Source organism: Trachurus japonicus, chromosome 3 (assembly GCF_045865225.1).
Source record: "Trachurus japonicus isolate A0001 chromosome 3, Traja_1.0".
Lineage (NCBI taxonomy): Eukaryota > Metazoa > Chordata > Actinopteri > Carangiformes > Carangidae > Trachurus > Trachurus japonicus.
The window spans coordinates 7172798-7196028 of record NC_140909.1 but is presented as its reverse complement, the minus strand read 5'-3'; the positions used below and the strand labels follow the sequence as shown (position 1 = coordinate 7196028).

At 39.4% G+C, this 23231-nt stretch overlaps 1 protein-coding gene across 6 annotated transcripts in view; it reads left to right on the top strand.

Moving 5' to 3' along the window:
• The window catches only part of gpc6a (glypican 6a), a 200104-nt gene that overhangs the window by 101198 nt on the left and 75675 nt on the right, over nucleotides 1-23231 (top strand). For all 6 annotated transcript variants that reach the window (XM_085806128.1, XM_085806127.1, XM_085806126.1 and 3 more), the window contains one exon: nucleotides 22456-22847. In XM_085806128.1, coding sequence (XP_085662254.1) covers nucleotides 22456-22847 — 392 coding nt within the window. The remainder of the gene's footprint in view (nucleotides 1-22455; nucleotides 22848-23231) is intronic.

Sequence of the window (23231 nt, the reverse complement as noted above, 5' to 3'; positions counted from 1 at the left end):
CACCAATGTTTTCCTGCTATTTAGGCATTTTTGGCAGCGGCTCCTCGCCTGCAGCCTCCTTGGCTGCACCTCCCCTTCGTTTCTCCTCAGATGTAGGACCACAACAGTCGCTGTCAGTGGAGGATTTCTCCCCTTCAGTCTGATTGGTCCAATTCACAACAAGTAATAGGATCAAACTGAGTACGGCTGCAGTGCAATCACTCAGAACATTAGGAGGAAAAAGAAAAGGACGGTGTCTCTAGGCGTGTTTTTTCCCAAGTTGGGTAAACTTTGTTGAAGTAGTTCAGTCTGGTTGGACAATTTAGAGTGCTGTTAAAAATAGCAACCTATTCTTTTCACCTCTTTTTGTATCCGACATATCCTGATGTGCGGGATTGTTTCAGTGATGGATGTGTGATTATGTGTGGGAGCCTTCTGCCTCGTGTTAATGGAAGTTGGTGCGGTAACCTAGCAATTTAGAGAGCATCAGACTGGCCCAGACTGTTTCAGAGGTGACTGACACTGAATCTCAAAAGTTCAAGGAAAGTTTTTTGGGTCATCTGCAGCAGTGGTAGAATTGCTTTGACAGCTACATCTGATAACAGTATGAATTGTCACATAATCACATCCATCATAATCTTATCTCCATCTCCAAGTGTGACACAGTAAATCCGTCACTGATGAGATCCTCACATTGCTAATTTTTTTCATTGTGGCAGAAAGTGACGCTTGTTTTTGCAAATATAAGGCAACATGTGTGCATGACTGAGATGATTTTATACGTCAATTTTCCACAACTGGTGTAGCAGAATTGTTTTTATGCTTCTTTTGTTATTGTTTTTTTTTCTCATCTTTTTTTTTTCCATTTTAGAATGAAACGAGATAAACACAAGAATCTGTTAAATCCTCATGTGTACAAACATGTTGTGTTCACAGCACCGTGCAGTGACCCCACCCAGTTCAGCTGATGCTATTAGCCTGAAAAATGAGGGACAGTGGAGGAGATGACACTGCTTCAGCTTTCATTAACTCTAAATCACTTTCCACACACAGTGCAACAGTGCACAAAGGTAATTAATTTCCTCAAGGGCAATTATTTTAGTGCTTTGAGATAATGACAGGAACTCCTCAAAGTTCAATCTTGGTAGGTACTGTAGGTGGTTCGGAAGGAAAATTATCCCCACAGGCCTTATTTAGTCAGTGATGTGCCATCTAAAGCAACAAAATTAATTCACAGAGCACTTTTCATTTCTTATAGGATTTAATTTATTCATAATGTACTGTAGAATAAGTTAGGAGGAGATCTACTTTTCACAATACAAATACCTAAATGTTATGCCTCAGAATGTCCATTTATTTCTCAGAGTAAATGTTGCGGAACAGCCGGTAAGGACCTGGATCAATCAGGTGCACATAATATGAAGTACGAGGTGATTTTAGTGGAAATTATTGAGGACAAAAGCTGCACACATCTCACCAAGGTGCTGCTCAGACTGGGCTGAGATTAGGGAGAACGCGTTATCAGTGGGTGTGCTGGCGTCTCACATCAGTTCCTTTCTCTCCTGTTAAAAAGCAGAGGTTTCCTCCTCCACGGTCCCATCGCCGAGGCAACGGAGAGAGCAGAGTTAAGACCGGGTTCTCCCAAGAGAAAACAGATATCCTTGTCTGGGAGATGCGAGACACAAATAAATGGCACCTCAAATTTTCCTTCCAAGGTCGAACGATGTCCCATTTCAACTTCACTTTTTTTTTTCTGAAGATACCAAAATCCCTGTACACACGTTCTCCTTGTGTAAAGATAAAGATGAGAAGAGTTTCAGTTTTGAGGGGACTCTCCTCAGCTGTAAAAAACAAACAAACAACAGCACTGGTCTAATGACTGGAATGACAAAATATCAAAAGCCGTAAGGACGTCAGGGTGGAGATGTTACACGGATATTAAAGTCAGTTAAAGGCAGAGCAGTAAGGCAGGTGCTGGACTCAAATAACAAATTACCAGAATAAACAGAAGAAAAGTCTGCACACTTCAGCTCCCTTTTCAGTGCATTTATTTAGCTGCGTTTTGACCACATGCTCTTCTTCAACTAGCCTGAAGAAGAGCACGTGGCTCGCTTGTTGGATGTGCTAAATAAATGCATTGAAAAGGGGGCTGAAGTGTGCGGACTAATATTAAAGTCCCCATGAAATGAAAAATGGATGATGTCTTATGTGAGTATTTCTGCATCATAATCAATGTATTTTCTCTTCCTGTGAAACAAATTCAGACGTTTGATGACTCCTCCTGCACTCGTCCTAATTTTGCATCCAACTAAAATCAATTTCTCAAATGTTTATTCAACCTCGGTGCTGGACCTGCTACTGTAATCCCGCAGGTGGTTCATTCCACACTGTTGGCTCCTGTAGATGTAAATAAATATCCATTATAAGTCCCTCCCTAGTCCTACAGTACCAGAGTGTTTTTACCAGAAACATGTGATGATGTGGATCTGGATGGCCTCATTCAGAGAGACATTTCAGGGCATCTTTAATATTAAGAACTTAAATAGATATGAACCATGGGGTTGGCAGGATAGGAAATGTTGCAGGAAACTCAAACCCTCTGCTGAGCCCAAGATTTTTAAAATGATTTAATAATTGAACTGAATTATATATTATTCTAACAGAAGGAGAAGAACGATGTTCGTAAAGTACTGATTTAGAAACCCGCATTTTAAAAACACTGTGACAAAGACACTTCCTGAATGTAAAAGGAGACGGATGACACGATGTCACCGCCACCTGGGCTTCACGTTCTGAGGGCCACAGACTGCAGCGTCCGTCTCCTGTGGTTTGCAGTGAAAGGCCCATGTAGCATTCACTCTTCTGCTTCCTCCCTTGTCACACGGGCGGCTGATGGGTGGCAGGAGTGATGAATGTGGCTGGCAGAGCTGAGACTTGTTGGTTTTGACACAGATCACAGACAAAGATCCAAGAGCTAGCAGACTATATAAACTAGCCTGGTCAGAGCAATCCAAACCACTTACATTCATCATCCCGTGTGTCATCTCCAAGCGTGGGCTTGATGGTAATGCCCATTCTCACTGCTTTGTTGGTCTACTGGTCTCTCTGTTTTTGATGAGCTTGTCAGGAAACGTTGATGTTCTTAGATTAGACAGTTTGTCTCTGGAGCTTCAATGATGCTGCAGTCACACAGTGAAAAGAGGAAACACAAGCCATTAAAATATGTTGAAGTTACAAAGTTTAATGCAACTATCAAGTGTTCCTCTTTGAAAACATGTTCAGGGTAAAATGTACATATCACATCCAGCTGCTTGGTTATGTAAGGGTTAAATATATCATCACACCTTCAGTATAAACAATAATAAATATTGTGTGGGGTATATTTTCCAGCGCTGGATAATACTGCATGTGATGGTGGTATTAAATAGGAAAGAGGAACGTCAGCATTCATTAGAGCTTAATGAAAGATCAGTCAGGAAGACGACTTCCTCGCGCCTCCCTCTCTCCCTCTTATTACGTTATGAATGCCAAAGCCGTGCCTTTTGGCTTTAGTCTGCTCATATAATTTACCACCATCCTTTATTTAAAAGGCAACTCCCTCCTGGTTCACACCATCATTCAGCAAGTCTTAAACTATCATTGCCCTGTCTTATTCACACTGGAGGCCATCACAAATCATGACTCTCTTTAAATGATTTAGTTGCTCTTTTATCATGCTGCATATTGCTTCTTGTGCTGGCGCCAGCATTACACTATAGTTTTGAGACCAGAGGACTCACTCTGAACTACTGTAGAACCTCTGAAATTTGGACAAGGTTTATTGGGTATTTTCTGACATTTCAGTCATGTAAATGTTTAAGTAATAAAATGTCAGTCGATCAAAACCAAATCAATATCCAAACTTATGTTTTCTGGCCATGTGAATAAAGGTGTCGGCTCACACCTGAGTATATTGTGCCATTGCCTCCCTTTACCCACATATAGAAAAAGACAAAGGGGATTATTATGGAGAAAATTAGCAGTAACAAAACGTAGCATATTATATTTGACATTACAAACAGTGGAAATGTGTTCCCTATGCAGCTACAATTGGCTCTGTCAGTGTACATCATTATATATTATACAATAATTGATACAGTTTGTAAGTGGCATTTTAATGTTGTAGCTGGCTGCAGTGAAACTATTTTTCTCATGTTATATACTATTGTAAGTTTCACTTGAATGTGTAATGATGCAGTGTATTTTGTATACACATGATAGATTTTTAATTGATTTAATTAAGTTCTTTATAATGTGAAAATAACCAGGGAATTATAGCTGCTATGCAAATGTAGCAAAGTAAAAATAACAGTGGAGAAAAGAAGCATAAATTGGAAATGCTCAAGTGAAATGTACAGGTAGGAAACTCAGATCAGACTTAATTACAATATGTAAATAGATACAGGGTTGCATAAAGTTGGAATAATTTCATTTTTCAGACTTCTTCTCTCACTTGACGTCTTTTTATCATAAAGATTAATTGTGGTTTAATTTTAACAGTGATGTGTTTGAAAGAGATTGATCAATACATTTTTGAGAAGATAGACACTTTATTTATCAAGACAAAACCACATTGTGACAATTATTTCAAAAGAAGAGGTAAAAAAATATTTGATTCCAACTTTAAGGGCAACCGTGTGGTTACTTTCTCTTGACATACTGCATTGTCAATACTAAAACATAAAAGCATGAGCTACTGTACATTCAACTCACATCTCATCACCAAAATATTTTATTATTGCCTTATAAGAAATAAATTGAGGCTGGTACCCAACACAGAAGTCAATTAGCAACAGGCCTGTGACAATTATTACATAATCGCCCAATCACAATCATTTGAGCCGACTGCAATCATTCTGCATAATTGTTTAAAATCATTTCCATTCATCTGTGGACACAGCTGGATGAAACTAACACAATCTTATGGTCGTATTTCCATCACTATTTCCATGTCATTTCCACCGTTTGAGGTTTGACTGGTCCTCTTTTAATGACATCATCTTGTTGTGCCCCCTTCTTCTTCTTCTGCTATGGTTTTATTACACAATTAGCACCACAAACTGTTTATCTGGAGGAGCTTCATTTCTAATTTTCAACTGCATTTTGACGAGCATCTATCGACATTAGCATCATGGATTTAGTTGTAAAGGTGTATGCATATAGTTAAACTATGTTTAGGCTTATACTATAATTGTGGCAAATGACCAGAAAAAGACAATTAAACCATTAATCGCAATTATTTGTTTAGCTACTAATCACCAGCTTAAAGCAGAAGTAAGCGATCCGGTCGTTTTGGCTAATGCTGCGTTCTAGGCAGGCTTTTGAAACCGTAAATTACAGCTTCAAGTCACAACTTACGACTTTGTAGCGTTCCAGGCAACCCACTCGTGTTTCTCCGACCTGTTTTACCTGTGAAAGTCACTATAATGGCCACTCGTAACTTCTGACCCGTGAACTCGTACCAGATCGAACTGGTCCTACGACTTCACAGGTCGGAAAAACACGAGTTACGAGTTTCCTTGAACGCACCATAACAGTCCTCGTCCCTACGTCACCACATTCACGGCGTCCCTTGGCTGCACACACAGCCCTTCATGCCGTTCTCTCTCCTCATTGGATAAAAACTGTAGGATACGATAAATGTTTTCTCCTCGGCTCAGAGCAGAGCAGAGTGACTGACAGACCCGTGTTTCAGACCAAACACTCTATGTAAGTGATTGCTGTCGGAAGATAGAACTATTTAAGACTTATATTAACACAAATATATCACTTACTTCTGCTTTAAGTTTCATGATTGTGACAACCCTAATTAGCAATGGTAGAAATATAATTAATCAATACCAACCGCATCAGACCAGCACCTTCACCTACAATCACCCAAATTTTCAACAATTCTGGTGACAGTGCTGCTGATTGAGAATAGCTTTCATCAACTTGATAATTATGTCTTATGTCACAGTTCCTATAATTAAACCCAGTTGGAGTCTGTGTTAAGGTGGAATTAATCAATAGTCATTCATGTGGAACTACATAGTCTTGAATATTGGACTTGCACACATAACAGCTTTCATATTTGGTATAAAATCTGAACAAAGAGCAGAATGTAATGACAAATCCTGCACTGATGTCGGCAGTGTCACCGGGATTCCCACTCATTGTCTGTCTCCCTGCAGGAAGCCTGTTTAACATCCAGCACCAGCTATTTCTAGCATGTAGCTTCTCTGCATCGCTCATCACAACAACATACAGATACAGTAAAGCAAACAGGGTCTTATTATTATTTCAGTGATTTGTGCTGTCACTCAGACGTTACAGTATTTCTTCCCGCGCTGCGATGGCATTACAGTGGCGCGGCGTGATATAAATTCAGAGCACAAGGCGTCAGGCTTTAATGTGACAGCAGCTCTTCACGAGAGAAATGACAACGTGTGTGTGTCTCTACACCGGTGATGCCAGAGTGTGACTCTTTACAGCTCTTGGGGATATATATGATCCAGTTGAATGTTTAAAGAGAGTCTTCAAAGAAAACGAATCGTTATTTTCTGAATTTTTCAGGTAGACCAGATTACTCACCTAATGTAGCGCAACTTGTTTTGATTTGAATTCATTTTTCAAAACGTTTTAGCACCACAGCTTCAAACCAGTGACTCCCAGCCCTTTTTATGATGCAGTTAGTGGCAGCAAATGTATATACAGTACGAGATAATTATGTTTTTTGTTGTTTAATCGTTTTTACAGATGATCAAAAAATGGGCACGTGATAATTTCCCTTTATTGGAAACAAATTACCTCTCAAGCAACTTATAAATCTGCAGAAGAAACTGGCATGAATACCCACTCATCCTTTATTTACAGAGCCAGATGGTACGTTTGGACACCGCCGAGCATTTTTTTTTTTTTTATACAACAGATGCTGAATAGCAAAATTTCTCTGTTTTGGCGAGCTGGCTGTGTGCCATTATGTCTAAAAGCCCATTATCCAAGGCAAATATGTGACCCCCTCCCCCCCTCTCTCTGCTACTATCAGAGAGCATCAAGTACAGCCAAAGTTATTTCTTTGAGAACAGAGAGCGGGCTCCTTCTCAATTCAGTCTGTCAGCTCTCTGCATAAAAGTCCTCTACACTCAACCTTTCTCCCAGAGATTTCAGCAGAGATTCACTTAGCTGTCAGAAAACAATTGCTCTTTGTAAAAAGGCGGTGGCTGGTGCAACTTTAATTTTAAAGATGTTTTAAATGAGCTGCCACCGTGTGATTGATGGGCTGTGAGAAACTTGCCTCCTGTTCTTCCGTACCTTACAACAGAGGGCTTTAATTACAAGGCCCCTTGTATTGATACTGTCAGCCCCGGTGTGATATGCATCATGTATGTGGAGGGAATGGATTTTTTCCACCTGGTTGCCAGCTCCCGTGCAAGTATCATTGCACACAATGTCATCAGTTGAAAATGCATTGTCATCAAAGTGGAGTGATATTGCCCGGGGATGGAGGGTCCTTTGGTATTCATGTATTCAGTCATCTGTTTACGCCCACTCATAAGCTTAAAGTGAATTTGATTATGATTGATGAACAATCATGGATGAAGTGACCTACCATTTAATCAATAGCTATCTACTCTGTCTATTTTTCATGCAAACTGTCTGTTCATCCTAAAAGAGAAATATTGAAGCAGTAAGAGAGGAAATTTAGATTAACGTCAAATGTCAAAGTTGACAATTTTATTGGAAAAAAAAAAAAGTTTGAATGTTGTAATGTTGCATCAATGTTGATTAAACTAATTCTCATTGAAAATCAGGTAGTCTATTGGACAGGAAGTCACCAGTGAAAGGATATACCACTAATGAAAAGAGATACTGTATATAGTACATTCACATGTCACAATATTTGTCACTTACTGTATATGAAACAAATGTAAAACACAAATATTGATCCAGAATAATATAAAAGACCATTTTAGTTTGTAGCCGTCTGTAGGCGGAGGCTGCACAGGTTAATGCACGAAAGGATTTAATTATGATTATGTTGAAATGAAACACTGCACCTTGAAAACAAACATGATTAAAAACATTAATGGCACACTGGCTCTAGCAATAATAAGTCTGTATATTATGATTTAGAGTCACAGCATGTGCAAAAGATATAAATGTGGATTTGTATTTTAATGCTCCCTTTTCTGTAATTTGGAAATTTACAATCCTCCTGTAAAGATATGCAGTCTGAGAAAAGGAGACTCACTTCACTTCAGCCCACAATTTGGCCTGGTTTGTTCCCTCTGCTCCATCAGCGGCTGAACTATTTCAGTGGTGGGTGTGATGCCACCATCCCCGGCTGGAGCAGCGCCAGCGGCTGAAACATGCCCAGGGTCAGCCGGGGAGAGCACGCTGGTCTCTTCTCGTGTGGCCTTTCACTCTGTGTTACTGTTTTCCACTTTATTGGAAAGTCAAGATAACTTTTGACTTGATTCTCTAAGAGGATCGACTGTGATTTTACCACCTCCTGTCCAGGGGTGGAAAGTAACTAGTTACATTTACTCAAGTTACTGTAATTAAGTAGCTTTTTTGTGTACTTGTACTTTTTTGAGTAATTTTTAAAATCAGTACTTTTACTTTTACTTGAGTACATATTGTTGGAAGAAATTTACTTAGTTACATTTTAAATAGCTTAAGTTACAAAGTAAAAAATATATAACTCTGTGTGGGTTGTCGCCGCTGCCGCCTCGATTTCTCCCCCTTCACAGACGCACACAGCAGCAGGCAGGTCATCTGCAGGCAGGTACACACCTCTTTCCCCCTCACCGCTACGTGAGTTTGTGCATAACAGGGCTCGTCGCTATGTTGTCGTCTTATATTAGCCATTAGCCACAGCTAGCGGTTAAAAGCTGACGTTAATGATTAAAGACAACGTTATCAGGCATGTCCATCTATTCGGCTACGTTTATGGTGACCGTGCCAGACACACCGGGGCAGAAGGCCGGACCGGCGGTCCGTTGAGTTAAATGTAGGAGCCCAGTCAGACCCATGGCCATGCTCAAAGGAACAGACAAGCAGCCCACTGCTTCAGAGCAGTTACAGTAAAGAGGCAAGAGAGAGAGAACCTACAGTAACCCCCCTCCTCCCCCTCCTCCTCCTCCTCCTCCTCCTCCTTGAGAGCAGACAGGAAAGACAGTAAAAAAACAGGTGTGTGTGAGTGAAAGAGGGAGAGAGAGATTTTTCTTTTCTTTTTTTATCCGTATTGAAAATGGTATTGAGTATCGAATATTTTCCTTAATATCGATATTGAGTTGAAAATTTTAGTATCATGATCATGATCGTGACAACCTTAGTGCCAGTAAATGTAACTGTCCATCTGATTAGCTCTGGACAACTGCAGGGTCAGAAGGTCAGAATCAAGTTGGTGCCACAGGAGCTAAAAGATGATGGAGACCAGTGTATCGATGGAGAAGGGACAAATTTGAAACACAGAGACATGCACGGAGAATGTGAGGCCAATCTCTGGCCATTATACCCCCCCCCCAAAAAAAAAATAAAAAAGTAACTAAGTAACTTTTACTCTGAGTAAATTTTAAATGAACTACTTTTTACTTTTACTTGAGTAGATTTTTACACCAGTACTTTTACTTTTACTTGAGTAAAATTCCATCAAGGTAACTGTACTTTTACTTGAGTAGATTTTTTTGGTACTCTTTCCACCCCTGCTCCTGTCACAGTATTTTCTTTTATGAGACACAATCCAATGTGTTGTCTGTGCTTCTCTGTTTTACTAGCCTCAGTGAGTCAACTGGGGATGTCAACAGATATTTCAGATTTGATCAAATATTATCGTTGTGACTTCCCGTGTGGCTCTGTGGTCACTGCACTGAATGATCTGCATGATGAATTAGAGTCACACACTCTGTGTATCTTTCAGTGATTGAAGATGCAATGTAGGTCAAACTGAAACAAGCAAATAATTCAGCATCAGTATGGTAATGATGGCATTTGAGGTCACAAACTCAAATACAAGGAGAGAGTTATACTTCTTTGGTTTTTAGTCGGTAGTTTGAATCCATGAGGTCAAGTTGTGTGTGATCCGTAAACTAAGTTCAAACTAAGTCCCTCATTCATATTCACCTAAATGAGCTCCTGTGCAAGATCAAACGTCATTTTGTCCAAATGTAACCCCTCCTTCATTATTTCTCTTATCAGTTATGAAAAAAATGTGTGTTTTTGTACTTAAAATAGCAGCAGTTGCCAATGCATTGAAGCCTTTTTGATTTTAACACAATTAGATAATTAAATTAACATTTAATTTGTGAGAACATAAAAAAAAAAGAATCATGAAATGCATGAAGAAACTACAAATAGCAGCACAGGGACAAAACACACACACACACACACACACACACACACACACACATATCCAAAGTAATTTTATTTCAACAGACACATCTGAGGCAACTTCAACCCCGGCCCTGGACTGGCTCGCAGGCTTTTCTCTTGAGTAAAGCCATGACATTTATCCTGCAAATGTTGAGGGCTTATGGGAAATGGTGTTCATTAAAGGCAGCCGGACTTTGAATCAGGTTTCACTTCTGCTCTCTGAGCCGCTGCCGTCGCTCGGGATCGTAGGATTTTAAACAGCTACCACTGCCTTTGAATCGTGACTCACTAACGCTCCTGTGTTTGTTGCCTTCATCAGTGCCCCGATTGTCATCTTTATTATAAATGTGGGTGTTCTTTACTGACTAATATAACATTTCTCATCCGCTGCCATTAGGATATGGTAATTCACAATAATTAAGGTCTTGTTATCACTGCCTTCCATTAATGAATGATTGGGATTCATCAGCATCAACATGGATGTGAATGAAAACAGATGTTTTTGAATGTTTAATGAATCAGGCATCAAGTGTTTAGTCGGGGTGTTCTCATGTGCAGAAATTTATTAGCAAACACAGCGAGAAGCTGCAGACAAGGATGGAATATAAACCGAAATACTGACACTGAGGCTTTACTTTATAAGGTGCAGCAGGTGTGTCAGAAAATTACAATGTGTAATACTGTATGCAGTGTGGAATAAGGTGTCTGCAGTAAAGAAGGATATATTTATAATCACAGTTAAGTTAACTGTCTAGCAGCCATATTCCCCTTTAAAAACCATTTTACATTATGAAGCTTTCACCTTTAAACAATGCTACTGTTATTTTTACTTGTGTTATACAATTTTAATTGTGTTAAATCAGAGAAATGTTGAATCCCCATACAGTACACTGTCTGCTCACACAAACCTGTAATCCCAAAAAGGGAATTTGTCCAAGGAGACAGAAAATGTCTGAGTAATATGTCCTCATGCAATCTTTTTTTTTTTTTTTTTTTTTTTGGATAATGACAAAAAACAACAGATAATGTTGATCACTGTTTGTTTTGCCCCCTAATGGCAAAAGAATTATCCACAAATAGACGGGAAATACTGAAGCAAAACATGTTTAAGGATTGTTTGTCCACTCTCCCAATCTGCTCAGGGTAACAAACAGAGCAGAAAACAATATTATCATAATTAGCTGAACACACACACACACACGTATTCTGCAGCATCTTGCAGGTAATGAATATCGGAGTGGAACTAAAGAAAACAAACCATGCAGTCTTTTCAAGTATCTGCTCTGATATAGAGAAGAGAAGTGTTGGTTTTGACTCGTGAATAGCAATGAGATGGAAAATACCAGAGTCTGTTTAGCTTTCTTACCATATGTGCACAGGGCCCATGGTGCTAACATGTAGCACTGGAGGTCATGGATGATAGAGGAACAGAATGGATGTGTCATAAAGGGGACTAGTACTGGAGTTGCAGTTAAGTATACTTGTAGAAGTTTGAGTAATGAGCAGTATTTTTCAGTAATTGCAGCATCTATTAGTCCTGAGCTTTGGTTAAACTGTTAAAAAAAAGAAAAGAAAAAAGATAGAGTTATTGTTTGATAGGTAACAGTAAAAAGACAATATGAATTCATTTAGAAAATAGAAACAGAAGAAGAAGAGAAGAGAGAGAAATGAGTTTTTGACAGAGCAAGGTTAATACAGGATGGAAAACACAGTGAAACACCTGAGGCATGTTGTAAAATTGCTATGATGCATAAACTACAGTACATGTCCTTGTCCATATTGTGTTTGGTGTGTGTCATCAGACATCAATGGTAAACACCAGGTGCAGGTGTCAGGTGCTTTTTTTTTTTTTTAACAAGATGACCAATGTCTTCACCTATAGTGTCTTCAACAGACCATATGCAACACATTCACATGACATGTTGTGTTGTGTCAAGGACAGGTGCCATTTCCACTATAGCTCCCTCTCCTCCTACACATTGACTGGAGCAGCAAACACTATTGAGACAAACAAACCAGTGTCCAGGGGGGAAAAAGATGTCATTTCATGAACAAGGTTTGACAGTAATCGGCCCTTTTTCCATCATTCTGTGAACAGCCATGATCAGATTTTAAGCTGCACATGGAGAGTCTGCAAACAGCAGGACGCAGTCAAAGGAGTTTGTTACCTGGCTGAGGAAGTTGGAGATGTGCAGCCTGTCGCCTGCAGCTTTTCATCTAACAACTCACTGTGCTCTTTCCCTCTTGTCCCATTACTCCCTGCAATATTTTTTTGTGATTAATATTTTATTTTATTTTATTTCATTACATTTCCATTCATCCAGACCCCTTACCCGCACCCTTCTCCCGGTGGTAACATTAATTATGGACGGTTACATGGAAATAAAATAAAATAAAATAATAATAATAATGTTAATAATAACAATAAAATTACATAAATAAATAAATTAATAAAAAATAAATAAAACAAACACACAACAGCTGCAGTACATAGCAAACACATTCATGAGGTTTTTTCCCCATTTTTTTTAATATTTCAAACTGGTCACAGAATGAAGACAGTGACATTGCCTTGTTTTGAAGATGCATTTCTGAAAAGTGCTGAGCTCCAGTCGGATCAGTGTGGATCAATGTGATCTGACAGTGAACCCAGTCCTAGTAGCCTAGAGTACACACATGTGTGAGACTCTCTTGTGCATCCTGAATAACAGGCACAGGGACAGAGATGGTAGAAACTAGATACTGTATCTTGTAATTAGACACCTCGAAGTTTGAACTTACAGGACATTTTGGTGACCCACAAGCTCACGGATGGCCAGGCAGAGCCATTTTAAACAAGGCACAATGGGAAATTAATGCTTACAATGAAATAAGATTTCAGCCTTTTGAAATGGCAAAAAAAATAAATAAAAAATGCGGAAGTCTGTGTTTATGTTGTGGCGGATCATTACAAATAAATCAATAATTGAGAAACACTGCTGCAAATATGCATATTACAATACTTTAACAATGGACAATGGGCTAACCACTGTTTAACTTTAGTCTGTGACAGAGATCTAACAGTGAGTTATTTAAGGAAAAATCTTTGAGCTTTAAATAACTTCTGGATGACGACTGCTTTTAATGTTTTAGAGGATGTCCTCGATGTAAAAATAGCTTCACGTTCATGTTCCACAATAACACATTGAACACAACGGTGGATGAAATGTGACACCTTTGTCTTCAACCTGGAACATGGCATCTGGATCATAGGGGCAGACAAGGTCAGAGATGTGGTTAGGTGCTGGTCCAGCACAATTCACTGGTCACCCTTGAAGGTGACCATCAGTGCATCCTCAGTATCCATGTCTACAACACATGTGATGGGATCGCAAAAAAACAACAAATGCAGAATAATGTACTTTTTTTTTATTAGATCAAACCAGTATTTATAAATCTAATAGGACAACAGAAGAGCTGCCAGTAGTTTCCTCAGAACTGATGATCTGACATTCACACTCACTGTAAGCCTTGATTGGCCTGCAGCTTTGTAGAGCTGTGAAAGGACCCAGGGTTTGAGCTTCTCTCTCCAGCTCTGTTTGTTCAAGACAAAACTATTTCTGTCACTTCTCATGTGAACAAAGAACACACCACTGTGAATGTCTAATTCCCTATTCAAACAACATTGATATTGAAATTCAAAATATTTAGTTTTACTTTTGCAGATAGTTTTCTAATAAACCCAAATATTGGACTCAAAATTTTCACCTGATGATAAACAACGTTCTTACAAAACATGTGTATGTGTGTATCACGTGTGTTTATACAGGATTACTTTGAAGTCTATCCAACAGTAAAAACAGCAGTTTCTGCAATTTCAAACAATTTTCCACACCAACTAGAACACCAAGTTCTCCAGTGGTGAGAAGCAGTTTAGACAGATATTCAACACTGGTAACTTGCAGCCGAAGTAGTTCACAGATCGATTCTATGGGAATGTCTGACCAAAGATCTAGTGCTGTATGTATCAGTCTGACATTGATGTGTTTTCAGTTCATATTTAAGGTAAATCTATTGGTCCTTTGGCCATTAGACAGGCAGTGTTGTGTCTTTTATTACACTGTCAGGAAGTGTATATGGCCATGCCAAGCTGTTTACAATGCCACCCTTTAGTCATTCAGTACTTTTGGATCATTGATTTAAAATTAGTTGTAATTAATTATACCAAGAATTAGAGATGGTTTGACTCACTAAAATATGAGCAACTGAGTTTTCAAGTAGTGTGAAGTAAAATTAATGGATGAGTGTGGGTTTTTTTTTTCATCCTGCAGATAGTGTTATTATCAGAGCAACAGAAAGGTCACCTTTATTAATCATAATAATTATTTACAGTAATTAGGCCAGATATCAAAGGAGCACTTTGTGCTGCTCCACAGAGAAAATTGATTCTTCATGCTCAGAATTACTTCAAGGGTACTAATATATTGTATATTTTGTATTCAATATGAAAATGACAAAGTCCAACCTCAATTATGGATGGCACTAATGTGGTGCTTCACCCTACCGTAATTTTTATATTGGTTATCAAGCTTTTTATTCATAGTTCTTTCTGCTTGAAAAAGAAGTTCAGTAATAATAATGATACATGATATTTTTACAGCAGATTCATGTTTTTGCAGAGATTAAAATATGTACGCTTGATAACTGAGAAAGGTTAGTAACATATTTACATATTGATTAATTTCAAGAAACCCTTTGAAACATTATGAAAGTGATGAATATACAGTGTGTGAATAAGTGAATTCAAAAGGACAGAAAAGTCAGACTAACAAATCTCTTTCCTCTTGTGCCTCCACAAACTGGAGTGACTGAAAGGAAAACATTCAAGCTTTTGAGTGGATTTCATTTAAGTTAAGAGGAGACACTCGAGAGAAGAGACTTTTTATGTTCAGTCAAAATGTGTTTTTAATCACTGGTTATATTTTTCCTCATCTCAATGAACTGAGTTTGTTTATACTGCCCAAATACTTCACAGCTGAATATGGTGTGATTTATGATGTATATGTACAAGTATGGGGTTCAACAAACAGACAATGAAACCTTTTGTGTATACATACATATGCCTGTCAGTTTCACAGAGTTAGTTTAGCCCTGAAATTGAAGTCCCCCAAGTTTGTTGGCTTGGCTTTTTCCATTTTTCTTGCAACATCCATAACCTCGTCCAACTTTTTATAACCTTCATTACTCATGAGAGTTATATGTGTGGGATAATTCCTAAATGCATTGTGTCAGTAATCATGCACCCATGTATTGACATGTTTCCAAGTATTAAGACCCCAAAGGCTGCAGAGCTGAATGTTATCCAAGGTCAATAACTCTCAATGATAATTCCCAAGCCAAATATGTATTTTGGCCAGAAAAGAGTAATTCACTCCTCATGAGTTGGCGAGCTCTAGCTCCAACCAAAATCCTCACTAGTCCTTTTTTTTTTTCCAGGTAACAGGCCTTGAAATCACAGAAAAACCAGACAGTTGTGCAAAACAAGGGTGGTGATTATTCCAGTACTTTCTCATTAGTCCAGAATGTTTGTTTGTTTCTTCATTATGTTTGTCTGAAGCAAGCAGTGTTTTTAAAGGTAGTTGGTAAAAACAGTGAAAGCTGGTGGGCTTCAGAGAGACCTACTAGAGACATACAGTACTGCTGCGTGGATGCAAAATGCTGGTGCTGGATGTGTTAGGATTTTAGCACAGACGCTCTAAGTCCACAAAGGACCATTGAAGTCAGTCATATAACAGGATTTTAACTAGGAAATAAATAAACCACAGTCCAATATCACAAAAACCCTGAATGTCTCTATCTGCTTTCAGTTAGCGCTGGCTCATAACTGCCTGTCAGATATACAGGTTATTTTATCAGGTAGTCATTTTCTATTAGCAGTCTTGTATAGTATTTTTGCTCAACTTCACAGTACTGCACAGAAAAGTGTGTGATCGGTTCTTAATGACCACTAATGTCATTGGGACTTCATTACCATGTATAAAACATAATTAATTTTGCGCGTAAAGACTTTTCTCTGCAGCACAGCTCCAGTCTTTCTTGTTTTAGTAGTTAATTTCTTTCTTGGGAATAATTGTAATTGACTTTTTTCTGCAACCTGACAGACATACAGAGGGGAAACTTGGTTTTGTAAAAATGAGGAGTACTGTAACTATATGGGACAGATTGATGCTTCTTTAGTATACACATTAAGAATAGGTTCAGGTCATTGTTGCACACAGGGCTTAGCTGTATTCTTTTCAGTGATGACATTTCATCTTAAAATGTAAAAGTTTATCAAAGGTGAATTTCTGAATTTGTTTGACTATGCTGATGTGTTGTCACAAACTGGCTCGGTGGATGTGACAAAGAGGGAGACCACACAAAGTTTAACTAAGAACAAATAATTTATTATAATTAAAACATAAACCAAATGTACAATAGGGTGTGGAAGTCTGTAGGATTTATCATGAGTGCAATGCATGGATGAGTGGTCTGTGTGCTGTGGAGGTGTTGAAGGTGCAAAACCAAAACCAAAATGGATGTCAGCGAGTGGAAGGGAGAGAGAGAGTGAAGCACATGGCCGAGCCTTTATAGGATGGGCCCAGGTGTAGCAAATCAGCTGACGACCCTAAATTGGCTGCCAGGTCCGCCTCCAGCCCATGAGAGGGTCGTCACACCCCCCCTCTTAAAATCAAGGTTCCACCTTGACCTCTGAAACAAAACATACAGGACAACCATATTATATAATGCAAACATTAACATTTTAACGTTCCCTTGGTTGGCGGTACAAGGCAATGTACATTGACACGATGTGAGTGATATACCAGCAACCACCATCACCCAGTCCTACCAGATCTGTACCCTCACCCAGCAACCTCGGATCCAGAGGAGCAATTTAAGGATGAGAGACAGGTTACAACACAGGACAAGTGAAGTGCAGGCAAACATAATAAATTGCCTTTACATTACCTCAGGATGATGATTTATTTTCTCAGGAACAAAGGAAAGTGAGGATCCAAAGTGTGGCATCAGAATATGAGACAAATGAGCCTCCAAGCTCCAAATGTCCAACCTATGGCCTGTAGCAAGACAAAGCAACTCAATGCCCCATCTTCACAAAATCCCAGCAACCAAACACAAAACTGGAATTAACATAGCACTACCCCAAAGTAGCAAATCCAAAGGCTCACAAGCCAACGAAAAGGCCTCCAAGGCACAACACAGAGTAGGAACCACCAAGCTACAACAAAGCTCACCAGTCAAGCATGAGCTGTAGTGCCAAAGTTCACAAAGCTACCAGGCCAACTATCAAAGCGCCACCACACAGTCAAACCATTTCCTCACAACTAATTGTCCTGATCCCAACTTACCAAAACCCTTAGGTCTGAACATCCTGAGGTACAACAAAGCAAGTACAGCGATAGCAGGTACAGATCTTACCACATCACAACCGCAAACTGTTTAACATTACAAACCCATGAGCAAAACACCAATCAATCCACATACAAAATTCCAAAGCCACAGCAGAGCCCAAGTTCCCCCCCAGTGCTATCTGACTTTTTCCACTTTCTGGCTGAACTATTTCAAACCTAGTCTTCGGACAGGTACTTGTGGTGGGTACTTATGCACTAACTCCACCAGTACTTAAAGGCAACCAGGAACTGGCGACCCTCTCGAAACTGGGGAAATGCTCCCAAGACATTGTCTTCAGCCACGTTCTCCGCCACAGTAAAGTGAAAACAATAAACTGGTTGGTCTCCCAATGAGATCAACCACTTCAGCCTACAGAGGGTAAACTTGGCTCAGAAATCTCAAAATGGGTTTGCAAGTTAACGTAACTGGGAACGACTGCTGCTCCCTTCCGACATCCACACAAATCAACACCACAGAACAAAGAAACATATCTAACCAACAGAACCAAAAAACTTTGTGTGACTCCCCCAAGTTACTGACCATGGCACAGGATGATCCCGGACGAGCCCCCATTTGTCACAAACTGGCTCGGTGGATGTGACAAAGAGGGAGACCACACAGCTTTTTCTGGACACTTAAATATCAAGTACTGTAACATAAACAAAAGTAGAAAATGAACATTTTTATTCTTAATTGTACTAATCAATCAATAGTACTAAATGGATAACATAATAATACCCATACAAAACGTGTTGTTATACTTTTGTAAATCCTATATATTACCCATCTCGTGAGCACTTTAAATAGTAACACAGATATAGTATCGCTTGCTTGCAAAATACACAGGGGGTTACTTGTCCTTGATTCAGGTCTAATTGAAAAAAAAAATGGAGTGAAAAAGGCCCTACAGGCTCCTAATATTTAAACAAATGTAGTAATGGCAGGTCATTCAGCTGCAAAGAAACTAGAATGAGTGACTAGGGATTGGTCTCCTGGGTGTTTTATCGGTGGATGTGCCACTTCAATACAACGAAAAGAGGTTTGGCTAAACAAGGTCCAAGAAAGTTGAGGAAGACAAAACTGGTCAAAGGACTCCCACAACACATCAGCTGCATCAATCTCAGAAGTGGTGGGCAAGCAAACCTTCTGGTGGCATCAGCACATCCAGCCAGAGGATATGCAGATGTAAGAAAATACAGACTGACTTCCTGAACTACTCACACTGGTGGTCTGCACACTTTGCAGAACAGTGGATTATCCTGCCAGGGTACAGGATTTTAGTCTCAGAGGTGTCAGACCTTTCACAGCTTGAATCTGCAACTCGACAGCAGTACGACAGTATAAAAGCAAGTTTTAAAAAATCATTTCCTTTAATTACTTAATTTAGTTTTTAATCACTGTTTAATGGGATTTTAAAGTAGTCATTTTTTCTTTACATTTTTATGATCTGACATTCTGTTTGCATTTTTTTTTTTTTTTTTACGGTTCATGTTTTGAATTTTTTTAGGGCGGCACGGTGGTGCAGTGGTTAGCACTGTCGCCTCACAGCAAGAGGGTTCTGGGTTCGAACCCGCCGGCCGGCTGGGACCCTTCTGTGTGGAGTTTGCATGTTCTCCCCGTGCATGCGTGGGTTCTCTCCGGGTACTCCGGCTTCCTCCCACAGTCCAAAGACATGCAGGTTAGGTTCATTGGCGACTCTAAATTGCCCATAGGTGTGAATGAGAGTGTGAATGGCTGTCTGTCTATATACAGTATATGTTAGCCCTGCGATAGACTGGCGACCTGTCCAGGGTGTACCCCGCCTCTCGCCCAAAGTCAGCTGAGATAGGCTCCAGCTCACCCGTGACCCTAGTGCAGGATAAGCGGTATAGAAAATGAATGAATGTTTTGAATTTGTCAACATTTCTAGTTTTTCGTGACTGACTGTACATGGTAGAGCTCATTAAAGGGCTGCCTTTGAAATGACTCATGCTGCTTTTTGGTTTAGTCATATGATTGCAGAAGGAAACGGTGCTATTAGAACAAGATATGTGACTGCCATCATTAACAATGCAAAAACTGTCATCATACCAAACCAGAAGATGAGACCTGTAATAATGTTTTATTAGAAAGCACAACACATGAAATGTATGCAGAGTGTTTGTTTATGATGCAGGGTGGAGGACTAGTTGACATTTGTGCATGGAGAGATGTGTTATGATCTTCCCAACATTTACGCCTGTGCGCTCAGCAACACGGGAGCCTATTAGCTCGGCTTCAGTGAGACTCCCCAGCTAATGCTGCTTTTTTCTCCCTCTCTGATCTTCTCTATGTTGGCTGACTTAATGCTCGAGAGATCGGGTTCTGACATGGAAGAAAGCCACTTGGGCAGATGACAAAGAAGCAATAATATAATTGCTGTGAATGTTCAATTTGAATTATATTGTTGCAATTGTGGATTTTGATGTCTATGTTTGAACTAATTTCCAGTGTGAAGCAGCACTTAATACAAGAAGAATTAAAGTTAAAAATTCATTTTTAATTAATTTCATAAGGGTCAAACTATCACTCGTGGCTATGGCTATTCATGGCTCCTCTGTTTATTTACCATCGCCACATCTGGAGCTTAGAGAGATGGCTACCACTGCTTACATCCCTGAAGCTTTGTATAATGTGGAACAAAGACAACAGTGTGCAGGAGTTGTTGATCACTTAGCAGCTGTTGAAATAAAAGGGCTGTCAGTCGCAGTCTTGAGCACTTACTGTGAGAGCACAGTCATGTGACAGCATGAAACAAACAGGTGTGTGGGGAAAAATACAACACATAGACCTACACTAAACTTGATTAGCACTAAATTCCTAATAAAACCATGATATCCTCTGTGGTGAAGTGTAAACTATATGTCAGTGTGCAGTGCCCACACCAATCCTGTTGTTGGCAGTAATGCATCTATAAGCTGATTATAGGACTGCTATTAATGGACAGACATAAAACGGTATATGACATTTTGAATTATGCATGTCCAAACACTACAGGGTTATGAAAAAATCTCTGCAGCTGGTTATCACTTACTATTAACAATCTGTTGTATTTGATGGGACTAATACGATTACTGTCATATTTGACAGTGTGAACATAAATCTTAAATATCTTCTTTTTAATTATAAACATGAATATTTTAATCCCTAAGAATGTAATCAGATCATTAAATATGATATGTAGTGGTTGTCGTATGCAAAGTAGCCATACTGTAGGTGCGTCTTGATAACTTTAATTAATTTGTTACTCCTTCAGCTCCTGGCTCTTTTCAGTGTGAGTTGATTGTCACTGTGGTACTAAATGATTGTTTCTACTTCTACTTAATCCAACAAATCATTGGAAGTCGATTCAGCCATGTGAAGGGATTTGTATATGGACATGCATGTGACAAGCGGTCCTTATAGGTAAATCATGTCCTCTAAGTACTGCTAAAATCATACACCACATGCTTGTTTTTAGGATTTGCACCTTAAACATGGTTACTGCAACCAACACCACATAAATGAAAGGTGACATCCAGTGGGAGGAGTTGCTGAAAATGACACATTAGGCCTGGCTAGCCACCAAGTTAGCATAGATTCTCTAGACTAGCTTGTTAGTGGGACTTCACAGCATGAGGGGTCTTAAAATAAATGAGTAGACCTCTTCAAACACTAACAGTACAGAAGTAGACTCGTTGAAAGATGTGACTAAATGACTTGTCTTGGAGTTGAGTGCTTCCCAGTAATCCAGCTCTAAAATGTCAGTCAGCCCCTTAGCATGGGAAAAAGCCCACCTAGAGGCTTGAAGCTTAGACAGCGTTTACACAAAAAGGGGTTTTTGTTAAGGGATTTATCGTTTTTTCTTTATTGCAAAATTAAAAAGTATGCACAATAAGATAAGAATAAAAGAGGAATTTAAACTTCAGTTCAGCTTTAAGGGATATTAAAAGACATGTGTTATTACATTTTATTTCCAAGGCACTGTTACACATCGTAAGGTTTGTGTACTGAATCAATGACCAATATAATAATAAAGATAGAACAGATGTCTCATCTGATGGTGAAATTTTCTGCCCTACGTTTAAGGTACTCTTAGATAATTCAAAATGAATGAAACTTCTTTCAATATACTGTAACGCAATATTCAATTACAGGCTCGTAGGCCAGCTGCCTCAATGTGAAAATAAATTGTTTCAGTGAGAATCTAATGCATCTGAGAATAATGGTGGCTGCTCAGGATGATAATGTATACTAGTGTCCGTGTCTAAAACTTATGACTATTTTGTTACAGTATGCAATCAGAACCTTTACATTAATCATTCATAGTCCTTGTGGCCTATTATTTCTGCTATTAAATTATTAATACTTTGGACTGGCTTTCTTCACATAATCAAGTACCTATTGTTGGCTTCTGTACATTGCTCTTGCATATGCAGATGGAGCCATAAAATAAGACATTAAATTAATGTATAGACAACAATCATACTGCAATAAATTATACTCCTGCTCTTGCTCTTTTGAACCCTTTTGCCTGCGGTTTTAAATTGTAAGACAAGACATCAGATACTGTAAATGTCTGAATAATGACCCAGACTGTGTCCTTTTTGTTTTATCCCCCCCCTCCTCTCCCCAAACTATCTATCCATCTAGAGTTTTTCTTGGAGCTGTTGGACAATTCTGAGAAGTCTCTCAACAGTATGTTCACACGGACATACGGGAAGCTGTATATGCAGAACTCAGAGGTGTTCCAGGACCTGTTCACTGAGCTAAAGCGCTACTACACCGGGGGCAACGTCAACCTGGAGGAGATGTTGAATGACTTCTGGTCCAGGCTGCTGGAGCGCATGTTCCAGCTGCTCAACTCGCAGTACCACTTCACAGACGACTACTTGGAGTGTGCAAGCAAGTACACGGATCAGCTAAAGCCCTTTGGGGATGTGCCCAGGAAACTCAAAGCCCAGGTCACCAGGGCCTTCATCGCTGCACGGACGTTTGTCCAGGGGCTAATGGTGGGTCGAGAGGTTGCCAACAGGGTTTCCAGGGTGAGTTTAATTTTCTCCTCATGGCTGTTTTGTCTGTTGTTGTGTCACTTGGCTGTGAAGTGGATCTGTGCTGTTGAGCAGTGATGTTTTTCACTTCAAGATAAAAGTTTTAAGCATATAGAAAATATCCAATGATTGTCTGCAATTGCATATGTCTCTCCTGTAAGGCTGCGTTCCTTGAGACCATAAATTGTTCCAAGTCTATTTAGTGTTGTTGTTGCTATTTAGTCTATTTAGTGTTGTGTTATAGCCTAGAAATCTCGACGCACCCTAGTAGCAGCAGATCTCTTTGCTCCGTAGGTGGGTCTAGAAACGAGCCATAGGAACTTTTTGAGTCTCGAACACCGTTTGTGTACACCAATCACAGCGCTCTATCTGGTTAGA